The following is an 11618-nucleotide window of genomic DNA, read 5'->3' as shown; positions in this document are numbered from 1 at the left end:
TGCAAAGTGCCTGCCCTTCCCACTAATGGCAAATTCTTCCTTTCTGCTTCATCCACAGACATCCATGCAACACAGATGAATACAGTATAGAAAGATTATGTATGAATATATCTTTAGTTATCACACTTACAGAGAAAAGCAGAGGATTGCAAATAACCTAATACTCTTCTTATATTGAAGCAGTGATCACCTTGGTGGGTGATTTGACTTTTGGTCCAAAAAGCCCCCTTCAGCAGCACTGCTTCTCTCATTGTGAGGAATTCTAGTCTAAGCTCTCCAAAAGCAGACGCCACCATTCAAACTGAAGTTTTACACGCAGAGACAACAGAAACAAATTATCCAGTACAGTTCATTTTCATCTCAAACAATTTACATTACCATTTAATGGCATAATATTACATTCTATAACATGGAAGATATTGTCTGCTCAAACCAGAGTTACAAAACAAAATCAGAGTATTTGTTTTTGTGAATCTTCTTCTGGGTAGCTTATGTTGTTCTGCTTTGTAGTTTTCAGTTTCTTAAAACCAATGGGATATTCTGCTCTTCCTAAAAGAAACTCTTCCCAACTGGGAAGTGAGTCTTTTACTGAAGCCCAATAGAGAGTCTGAGAAAGACATAAAAAAAAATAAAAATCAACTTTATTTCAAAATCTGCATCAGCATGTTTACAAACAATAGATATATGCAATGGATTTTCAAATCTTGCCTTATGAGTGAAGCAGTTCAGGAAAGAACAATGTACTTGCACACAAAGTTATCAATCTCTCATACGATGCAAAACACCAGACTGGAAGGATTTCATCTTGTGGCATGAACTGTGAAGTGACTGAATCTGCCCTCTTGTGGTAAGCACAGATTAATTCAGACCCTCAGCATACCTTCAATAAAATATTTTCTGTGATTCTCAGCCTCTCCAAAAGCAGCTTTTGTATTTAAATACATGCGTTAGTTGCATTTAAATTTGAAATTAAAAAAAAAAATAATCTGCTTAATGCTATAAACAGAAAGTGCTACGTAAGCTGCTTTCCTTAGAAAAGTTTGCAGCAATGCAGCTCAAACTATTTGAGTAAAATTTCAGCTGTGATAAATCAGTGACACAGTAATTGGCTCCAGGATTTGCGTCACGAAAGGAAAAGGCCATCTAGTTATCTCGTGGTCAGAAAACAACACCGGGTTATCTAACTCTGTGCGTTACTCAGTGCCTCTGACTAAGAAACCTGACTTCCATTCTACTGCTAGGACAGACATACTGACCGCATTTTGGTGCTAGCACTCAGGAGAACTGTGCTTCTTCTAGAACTTAGAAGAAGAAATTCTTAGTGACGCCTCTCCTTTTTTCTCCACAAGATAATGCGATCAAGAGCCAGATGAAACTTACACATCCAATTCTCCAAGGTACGTGGAGGTATTTTGAGATACCTATGTTCATTCAGTAAAAAGTAATTTTGTAGCAGAAAACATGTACGGTACCATATGCATTTTGTTTCCTCTACTTGTTTAAATATATAACGTTCACTTTATAGTACTCTTCTACATCTTTCTACAGAGTATTAGATTCCTGGCTAATCATCCTGATCCTTACATGTAACTCAGATATAACTACAGCTCTTGCAGATTTACAAAAATATTTTCTTCAACAGATTTACTCAAAGAATCTTTTTTGACAAGCATATGTGCTGTCACACAAAACTACTCTGACTTAGCAAGCTGGGGATCCATTACAGCCATAACTTTCAAAGTATATTAATACAGACACATATATGGCTGAGTGAAATATGCTCAGAAGTGTTTTGGAGCAGAGCACACACCAGAATTTTGTACCATGAAAAAGTTTTCTTTTTCTACTATTTATAGCACTCTTCTTTAGAAGTACAAAAAAGGCTGAAATAGGATCTTCTGCTTCAAATAGTAACATCGTTCTCTCAAAAATTCTACCACTATACCACTATGCTAAAGAGCACAAAGATCCCTGCCGCTATCAGCTCTGTGCTCTCAGTACATGTGGACTTCAGTCTACATCCCATAAGCAGCTTAAGCACCTAATACAGGACAAAGACAGAAGCTGAACTCCTAGTCCAAAACTGATCCAAACAACTCTTCAGGTGCCTTGAAGTCCTCTAAGAGTCTAAAACTCTACTTCTGAGCACAGTCAGACTGGGCTCAACCCAACAAGTACTTTGGCAGCCTTCTCAGAGTCATTCAAGATGTACAGGCATCCAGGAAGAACATTTGATTTTTCCTAAAAATTTCTTAAAACCCCACTAAAAGGGCATTCTGAGAATGTACCTTGTCACAGCCATGGGAGTCAGCCATTTATGAACTAGAAAGGCAGACAACATCTTTTAACAGTAACTAAAACAAGGAACGATGTTTCTCATTTAAGTAGCAGCCTAAGTATTACAACACTTGCCCAGCAGGTGTGAAATCAACATACAATACACCTCGCCATCAGATGAAAACACTACAGTTCATACCTTTCCTCTCCTTTGACAACACACAGAATCGTGTGGGACATGCTATGTTTGTGGAAAATAACTCACTGCATAATGATGAACCCACAAATCACTGGTGCAAGAAACACACGCAGGACTATGATTTGGTGTCCCCGTGGTTAGATGTTTAGTTTCTATCAGGAATAAGCTGTGTTCCTACTTCTGTTCCTAAGAGTGCTCCTGTCCTCCTCATTCATTCATCGCAGCGCAATACTGAGAAAACGGTCTTGAGATTAGAGAACTGAAACTGGTGTGCTTTATCAGAACAACATTTCGTTCTCAGAGTAGCAACTTCCTCAAAATTGCCATCTTTAAATAATGCTTCAGGGACTATGAGTGAGAAGAAAAATCCCAGGTTTAGCACTACTTTTCCTGGGATCCTGTACAACCTGATAAAATAACTGTGAGAAGTGAAACCTTCTCTGTTCAAGTTGATAAACTGTTGACTCTGAAATGTAAGGATGACAACCTGCAGCACACTGAAAACAGGATGTCTGTGTAAAACAAAGCAGCTCTGACATAACAGTCACAGTAGTCATTGTAAAAATTGAATTTTGTCAATATCATCCATTTTCATTTTTAAATGCAAGTATGTAAAGATCTGAAAGCTGCAAAACATTTCCACCAGAATGCTCTAGAATCTAGGGACCTTGCCCTAGAAGTTAGGCTCAGCTTGCTGCACAGCACACAGGCCTTTGGCTATACCAGTCACTGGATTTTAAAATCAATTATTTTCACTTTAAGAACACGCTTGGGGGGGGATGGGGAGCAAAATATTTGGTAAACAGCAAACAAAAAGACAGAGTTCTAGGACTTACTTCTAGCTTAACAGTATCGGGATGTGGAAGTAAATACATTCTTTCTTGCAGCTTTTTTTCTGCTGCTTCTATGTCCTAAAACACAGGCAAAGCACATTTTAAAAACACAGCGGGAATATTAAAAGGAAAATATACTCACATGAAGACATTTAGATTAATTAAGTTAACTCATTAAACCTAAACAGTACTCAAATAACAACACTGGAGGTTCAAAACTTTCTCTGCAGCCATTCTGGAATCTAACTTGTAAGATTAGGAACCTACAGTTTCTAAATGCTTACTGTAACTTTCTGATAAAAGAACAAATGTTTTACCACATAGGTTTGTTGCTGTAAAGCACTGCTGTTCTGTTTGAACGCTAAAGTAAATTACAATTAAATTCCATTCTCTATGATTTACAGCAATGAAGAATAGAATGGTTTGTTCTGTGCTGCATGAAAACTGAAGTATGTATTCTAGCTACTGTAACTGTAAAGTAACTAGGCAAATTATGTGCAAGATCTTTACTTCTCAAGACAAAGATGACTTGCTAATATGCATGCATAACATGTGCACAAAAATGTAGAGCTGCAGCAAGCTGTTCACCAGACAAACTTGGATGACAATGCACCTCACATAGCTTTCTTATAAAAATCAGTATTTGGGTTTCTGCTTGCCCAGTGGATGTGTGCTGGATTCACAAAGACCTAAATAAATTTTAAAAACAGAAACAGCAGTGACAAACAAATAAAACCCATCACCCCAAATTAGCCCCCTTCCCCCTTAAAGTTCTGACCCATTCTTGTGGGCTTAGTTCCATACCCAAACATTGAAGAGATTGAGTGGTGGGCAGATGAAGAGAGACAGAAAGGGACGTGGGAGTGGGGTGTGAAGAAGCCAAAGCTGAACAGAGTGGAGGGGGAAAGAAAGTGTAGCAGATGGCAGAGTTGGGAGCAGAGAGCGGGTGTGAAGAGTACAACAGAAAAACTAAATGAGAGAGGAAATTCCCCAAAGGGACTTCCCAAATATTCACCACCACTGCTGCTGAAAAGAAGAGTGAGATTCTGGAGAAGCATATCCTCAAGGGAGACCAAACATGATTACTCGTGTTGAATAATAGCCAATACGAATACATCAAAAATAAACAGTGCTCAACTTCAGTTTAGTTTGAGAAACATGGCTCAAATTCAGCTGGTATGGTTAATAAAAACAGAAACCTGTTAGCTCAAGTTCAACTTAGTAACACACTCAGTTCATTCACTCTACAGCGTTCATCTTATTCTATTTCATTAAACCCTTTTACACCATGACTAAATTCTCTTGCACATTCTTAGAAATCTAAGTAAAAGTCCCCTTTTGTACAGGGGAGTTTACAACCTTGGAGAAGCTAAGGGACATTTAAGAACAAACTTAGATCTTGGATTTATCCAAATCCCAGAAGCAGCAAGTGGCTGCCTCTTGTCAGGTGAGAAAAGAGAATAAACACACAGAGGGAACGTAAGCAAAACCAGAAGCCACCTGAAGTCACAATGCCAATAAAAACAATAGAAGACATAAAAGAATTCACTAAAACTAAGTATGGACTTTGTTGCATGTGCTTAGAACAGACCATCAATTGCACTGAATGAAGCTCATCTCAGTATGGATCTGATGAAGGCTGGAGAAGATATCACATCCAGAAGTATCAAGCACTAAAGTTTGTTTCATGTTCTCCCACAGGATTTCTCCCCTTCCTAAAGGAATTTTCACAGGAAGGAAGAGCATCAAAAAATCATTTCTTTAGCTATTCAGTTAAGGGCATCAGAATGTTTATGGTCATTGGAAATTTATGTATTCCAAGCAAAAAAAGGAGAGAGCAGTTGTGCATATATGTTTAGTGGAGAAGGTCACTTTGGCATAGCCTAGATATTGGATGTGTCTTTTTGTTGCTCACTCGAGTTTGTGTTGTGCAGTCTATTGTCAGAATACTGATTTAATGACAGACAGTGAACAAAATTTTTGCTGGAAGGTGTAGTATGCTTTAGAAAAATAACTAAGATTAGATGGCATTTCTTTCATGTCTATGCAACCGGCGAACTTTGCAGGGAAGAGGAATCTCCATCTTCAATATAAAAATAAATACATTGGTTTAAGTTTCTTTGGAAAAAAAAAATAGCAACAAATTTAATATGTCACAATATAGAGGAAAAAAAAAAAAAAAAAAAAAAAAAAGAGAGCATCTTGCAGCACTTTCCCCTGAAACTACAAGGATTGGAACAAAAACAATTCAAGACCCTTCCCCAGAGGTAAAATGGAATGCATGACAAACACGTCGCTGTTAGGGGACCAAATTCAACTGTCACTTATATTGATAAGAGCCTGGCAGAATCCCACCTCAGTAATTCTGCAATTACATGCCCGTACAGGAAATCAAACTCAGTCTAAATTACTTACATAGTCAGTACTAAAAATTGAAGAGCATATTCCCTATTTTCTATTTCATGATATAAGATGCTGCACCAAAATAACAACAGAACTGATAAACCAGAAATGTTACTGACAAACAAGTCTCATAAATTAGATTGTAAATACTGGTCTAATTTCTGCTTTTGTTATGAAAACATTATATAAGCACCAGATGATACAGATTTCTCTAATCTGCAGTATCCCTCTAAAGACATTAAGGGAAATACTCTGACAATTATGTTAAAATGCTGAACAAGTGCTTATAATGCTAAAATTTCAATTAAAAAAAGATGTTTAGTTCCCTGCTTCCTGCTGATTAGAAAATAAATTGATCTTGAAATGCTTTCCTGTGCATAAATATCAACTAGCACTGAGAAAGAAAAATGTCTCTTCCTATGATCACATATTGAAAACTGATTTTGCTTACATGCAGAAAAACAGAAATGCAAATAAAAAAATAACACTTCATCATGTCCGTGTATTTTTTAGTAGGCCAAATCAACAACTCTCCACATGGTAACTGTGAAATGTACAGTGCCTGGTATCAGGAACAATATTCTGAAGCTGGCACATTAATCAGTCTTGTTTTCAAGCGTCTCATGTATTATTCTGCAGAGATTTTTTTGTTCTTTTCTATTCTGTTATCAGAAAGCATCTGCAGGAGTGCACGTCTGTTAAAATCAGTATAAAATAAATAGATTTAAACTGATTTATGCTACTTTATCCTGCCACAGAATTTGTTTTGATACATATGTTTTTGCTTTTTTTTTTTTGTACAAACACCAACATTTTTGACACTTGAAAGGAACAATTTTGAGGATGTGACAGAAGATGGCAAATATCTGTGTAGCTGCAAAAATATTTACACTCTGTATATGTCTAAGTTATTGTTAACATTTCCAATACAACAAGTTTTCAGAAAATATATCCTGCATTTCTTATGCTTGCTTGTGTACATTAGCTGAGAATGCACTGGTAAAATAAAGATCATTTATAAAAAAAAGACAACTAGCAATATGAAAAATAGATCTACGGTAATTATAAAATGGGAGTCGTAACAGATGAAATTACTAAAGCAGAGGAAAAGGAACTATGATGCAAGAAAATAAACAACTCATCCCTTTCTATCAACCTCACACTGAAGCACCTACACAGTCCATGCCCACTGCAGAGGCATTTGATTGCCCCAGCCCAGCATGCAGCAGCTGACTGGAGTCTGAGTTGAAGTCCTCCCTCATCACACAGTATTTAAGAAGGCATCACACATTAACTGTTCTGCCTTAACTGCCACTCCCTAAATATAGCTTCCATTAAAATTCAAAGAGAGCTTGCTTCAGAATCATACCCACCTAAAACGCGAATGTTTTTAAACCTTGTTCAGGTTCTGCATGAAGAAGCAAAAAAACATTTGATGGTAAAATAAAACTTTTAATTTTCTAGAGTAAAACTTATAATTTCAAAAGATTCAATACACACTATATGGGATCTTAATAACTAAGAGTTGAAGAAAATGCCTGTGAGAAGCAGATGACCATTTTTCAAATGCATGCTCATGTCAGTGGTCAAGTGCCATCTCGTCAAACTCAGATGCCTAAGCTAAAGCTCAATTAGAAATTCTAGCATTCTAGTCCCCAACATCAAACTCAGATCTTCATTTCCAGTTCTCAAACATCCACTTAACTAACCTAGAAAACATAAACTGTACCCAAACATGACAACAGATATGTAGAACAGCTATTAACATTAACAGTATCACCACTGAGAAGAACCAGAAAGACCAAGCATTGATTTTACAATACTTGCAAGTAATATTCTTGAAGTCATTCTACCTCTCCTTAAAGAAAAATAACTGAGGACTTCTTCCGTAATTTCACACAATCACAGCTGGACAACAGTTCCTACCCTGGACTAAAAGCATCTTAACCTGGGCAGCACCCATTTCCAAACATACTCCCAACTCTTGAATCAAAGTGTTAAGGTCTTGGAGTCTAGTTACACTGAGGCTGTCTTAGGCAGAATGTAATAGCACGTGTTGCATCTCTGCAAATACTTCAGGAAAAAAAAAAAAAAGAGAGAGACAGCAGCTGCCACCACAAGGCTCAAATAAGAAGGGCATGTAAAATAGGTAGTAGTGCCATCCGATAATAGAGACTTGCCATTTGATACTTTTGGTCAAGTTCCAGAAGAGAAAAGAGAATATAGGAGAACTCCAGTGATAGCAACAGAGCAAACATTTTTTAAAAATTATCTTAGCTGCATAATCATGACATTTCAACTCAGTTCCTGGTAGTTGCAGAAACTTACATTTAAAAGTGCTGCATTCCTTCTACGAGCTGCATCAGCTGCTTGAGTTTGCCATGTCTTTTTAGTCTTTTTGTCTCCTAGATAAGTCTCCATCTGCTGTAGCAGCGCTGATCTCTGAGACAGTCTACAAAGGAAAACATTTTGCTAAGTGGGTAGAACATTTTGCTCAGGAGCTAGAAAATAACCTTTTTACCTTACCCAGTTTTCTCAAAACCATGGGGCTAATTAAGCCGGCTGTAGGGTGGGTGTGCTGGGGGAGGGAAAAGGTACAGGCAGACACCACCTGCTGTGCTTGTACGAAGCTATAATATTGCTACCAACAGTCCTCATATGCTAAGGTGCTTAGAAGCACTGAATCTCCCAGAAGAGGAGAGACAGGGTGGGCTGAGGTGACTCGATCAGTACTACTCCTGCGCACCGGCAAGTTGTTATAACTAGCTGTTATAAGAAAAGCAGAGTTTCCTGACTATTACTGTATTTGCTTCACAACCTTAGTTTAAGGGGTGAAAAAGATGCAGCTCAATAACTGAGGCGCAGAGTGACAATGCAAATACCTTTCCCACAAAGGAGCTCAATGGTGACAGGAGGTTAACAATGGAGATCTTAAACCAGTACCACCATCACAAGTCAAAAACCTCATCAGTCTAAATACTCTCACCAGCAATGACACTAATTCCAGCAGTTCATGAAGGAAGAGTGCCACCTCCTGGATCACTGGCCCCTCAGTAAAATACTACCGTGCACTCTAAAGGTCTGATTAACTGTTCAAAGGATGGAAACGCGAGACCCCTCTGGACCACAGCACAAACTGCTGTGGGGCAGGCCCAGCCACTGAGGAAGTCACTTACATCTCCTCGTGTCTCCTAGCCAGATGAACTTCCTGAGCCAAATAGGACGACATCTTCTGTTGTTTGTCCAGGTTTTGTCACTGTCTTAAAGCAAAACCAAGTGAAATTAGAGTCCTCCAAAGGCATGCACAAACGCTTGCTTTTCAGTAGCAAAGCATTCCAAGTTAACAGTTGCATACATTACATTTATATAATTTATCAGCCATGTAAATAAAACTCACTTATAAATTTTAATAGCATAAGACATTGTTACATTGTGGTTTGAACACAAAAATACGCACCACAAGTGTCTACAATACACATTAGGAAAACCTTACTGAATTCTAACATTTCTACTTGGGAACTAAAATTTGACTTCTAACCTTCAGATTTCATAAAGCTTTCTCAAACAACACCTGCTTACAGCCACCACACACAAAGGCCCTCAGAGGTCCCTTCCAACTCTAAGGATTCTATGACTCTGTCACGTGCTCACATAGTTTGTGTATCACTGTTCACAGCAGTGATTTCGGGCTTCATGGTGGTACTATATGAGTACAAAGTTGCAATTGGAGTTCACACTATGCCTCAAAGTGCCTCCTGTGAAATATCACAGAATGAAAGGGACCTTGGAGGACCATCGATTCCAACCCCCCTCCTAAAGCAGGTTCTCTAGATGAGGTTACAGATACACAGGTAAATACAGGCATGATTAACAACTGAAGTCAGTGAACCAGCTTAAATTTCGAGCCCTTGAAAGAATTAGCTCTTCAGTAAAGTAACAGGAGATAACTGAACAGGGGGTTACGTGCACACCTTGATGGCTCTGGGGTTCTTTTAGCTGTGGTGGGATCAGGTGCCCACTGCCCACATCGCGGCCCCCAGCACTACTCAGAAGCTTGGAGGCGTTTTGCAGTCAATTAGTCCTTTCCACCTCAGAAGCGCATTACTGTCCCAAAAATCAGCCTCAACACCATAAACTGTCACATGAAAGGCGGGAGAAATAAAACGCCAGGCAGTCAGAACACCTACGAGGGCACGTCCGAGACCACTCCTAACTCTGAAGCAGGACACACGTGACTTCGGCAGAAACTGATGTGTTCTACCTCACCCAGCAGACTCCCCGCCCTTCCGCTCTGTTTCCAGCGCTTCCCTTTCCCCTCAGGAGGTCCCCATCACCTCCGTGCTCTCTTCCTAAAAAACCTCGTTTACCTTCAGCCTTTGCGGCTTGCAAAAGCAAAGCCACCTCTCACCGTGGCCTCCGCGACGCCGCCGCCTCCCCCCTGCTGGCTGCCATGGAGACGGCCGGAAGGGCGGGGTTTACCCACCAGCTCGCTATGGCCGCGTCGCGCCTCCGCGCTCAGGCCTGCTCCCTCAGCTCTGATTGGAGGGATGGGAGGAAGCAAGAGCCAATCAGAACCGGGGGCGGGCAGAGGGGCGTCTCGCGCAGTGACCGTTACCCCTCAGAAGGCGTGGAGGCGCCTCAGGGTGTGTTTGTGTGCGAGTTTCTCCTGCGCGTTTGGCGATGGTTTGGGCTTTGCGTTCTAAGCCTCTGAGCGCTACTGAGGCTGATTCCTTCAGACTTCCGTTAAAACACATTTCTTTAAGGGGCACAATTAACCCACTTTTTGTGTTTTGCCCTTGCAGAAAACACGAGCCGGGAAACTGTATGTCAAATACCATATGGCTGTTCAATACAACTCCCATTTTCTTCATTTTTTTCCCCACTGTTGTCTGACAAATTTAAGCGCACTGACGGTGCAGGTGGTTTCTAAAAGAGTTCATTTCCGCAATGCAAACATTCTCTTTTTCTATTAGGAGACTTCAGCAGGAACCTGTCCCACTGCTGACCAGGTTTTCCTTGTGATTCCTCAGTTCCTTCTCTTTTCCCTCCTTACTACAGCATGCGGGATAAATAGTCCATAAAATCTTCATTTTACTTGGAACGCCATTTCCACGTTCTACTGAGCTACACCAGTTATCCTTAATGGCAGCAATCTCTCCCTTTTTATTTTTTTCGGTAGCATGGTAGCATTTGATGAATTCCATAAAGAGTGGGCACAAATTGAACTTTGTCTTATGTAAACCACTGCATATGTCATTTGTAGACAGAAAGCAAAGAACAAGAACGTTTTTGTTAAGCTGCAGGTACTGTCAGTTGTTCAGTGTTGTGGGAGCAGAGGATGGAAAACATAACTTCTTAATGACCTCTTTATATGACAGTGGGATGGAACAATATGTCAATAGCTAATGAGCTATAAACTATGGTTTTGGTTTTTTTTTTTTTTTCATCAGAAATATAGCCTAACCTAGTTTAGTTCCCAACTTGTCAAGAACACAAGTTCTAAACTTCCTTTAAAAAAGAAATCTGGCACTAACATTCAAAAATCCCCATAGCAGGCTGCTTTGAATAGCTGGTTCCTTGTATTGCAAGGCAGCCACAATGAAAGCCTCGAAGGGCATTGCAGAAATGGGAATTTATGAATGGGGTGGACTTACATGACGAAAGACATTCTCTTGGTGGTTGGCAACCCTGCACATAGCGGGGGGGTTGAAACTAGATGATCATTGTGGTCCTTCTCAACCCAGGCCTGTCTATGATTCTGTGATTCTTGCAGACCTCAGTGTGCTGGCACCTAACTGAAATGTGCTCTGTAGATTATTATGCTTCCATCCCTCTCCGTTTCCAATTACACGGGGCATTTTACATAATCTGGTAAATTTCTTTAAATTTCTTTTAGTAAAAGTACA

The 11618-nt window shown here is 39.6% G+C and overlaps 1 protein-coding gene across 1 annotated transcript; it reads right to left on the bottom strand.

Moving 5' to 3' along the window:
* Positions 1-358: 358 nt before the first annotated feature.
* CUNH3orf14 (chromosome unknown C3orf14 homolog) lies at positions 359-10184 on the bottom strand. The gene is made up of 5 exons (XM_042880805.1): positions 10080-10184; positions 8889-8972; positions 8041-8164; positions 3313-3387; positions 359-607 (listed from the first exon to the last, which is right to left on the bottom strand). The coding sequence occupies exons 2-5, from the start codon at positions 8939-8941 to the stop codon at positions 452-454; spliced, it is 408 nt and encodes a 135-aa protein (XP_042736739.1). The 5' UTR covers positions 8942-8972; positions 10080-10184; the 3' UTR covers positions 359-451.
* Between the last annotated feature and the right edge of the window lie 1434 nt (positions 10185-11618).

This window comes from Lagopus leucura, unplaced genomic scaffold (genome assembly GCF_019238085.1).
Source record: "Lagopus leucura isolate 7727_CA_CO unplaced genomic scaffold, USGS_WTPT01 Super-Scaffold_100028, whole genome shotgun sequence".
NCBI lineage: Eukaryota > Metazoa > Chordata > Aves > Galliformes > Phasianidae > Lagopus > Lagopus leucura.
Note: the sequence above shows the minus strand (reverse complement) of the source record. Positions and strands in the feature narration are given on the sequence as shown.

Excerpts from the sequence above, each read along its gene's own strand:
- CUNH3orf14 (XM_042880805.1), bottom strand. The coding sequence starts at position 8,941 with ATGTCGTCCTATTTGGCTCAGGAAGTTCATCTGGCTAGGAGACACGAG. Across the intron at positions 8,165-8,888 it reads GCTAGGAGACACGAGGAGAT|ACTGTCTCAGAGATCAGCGC; the intron begins GTAAGTGACTTC and ends TTTCCTTTGTAG. Across the intron at positions 3,388-8,040 it reads GGAATGCAGCACTTTTAAAT|GACATAGAAGCAGCAGAAAA; the intron begins GTAAGTTTCTGC and ends CCTGTGTTTTAG.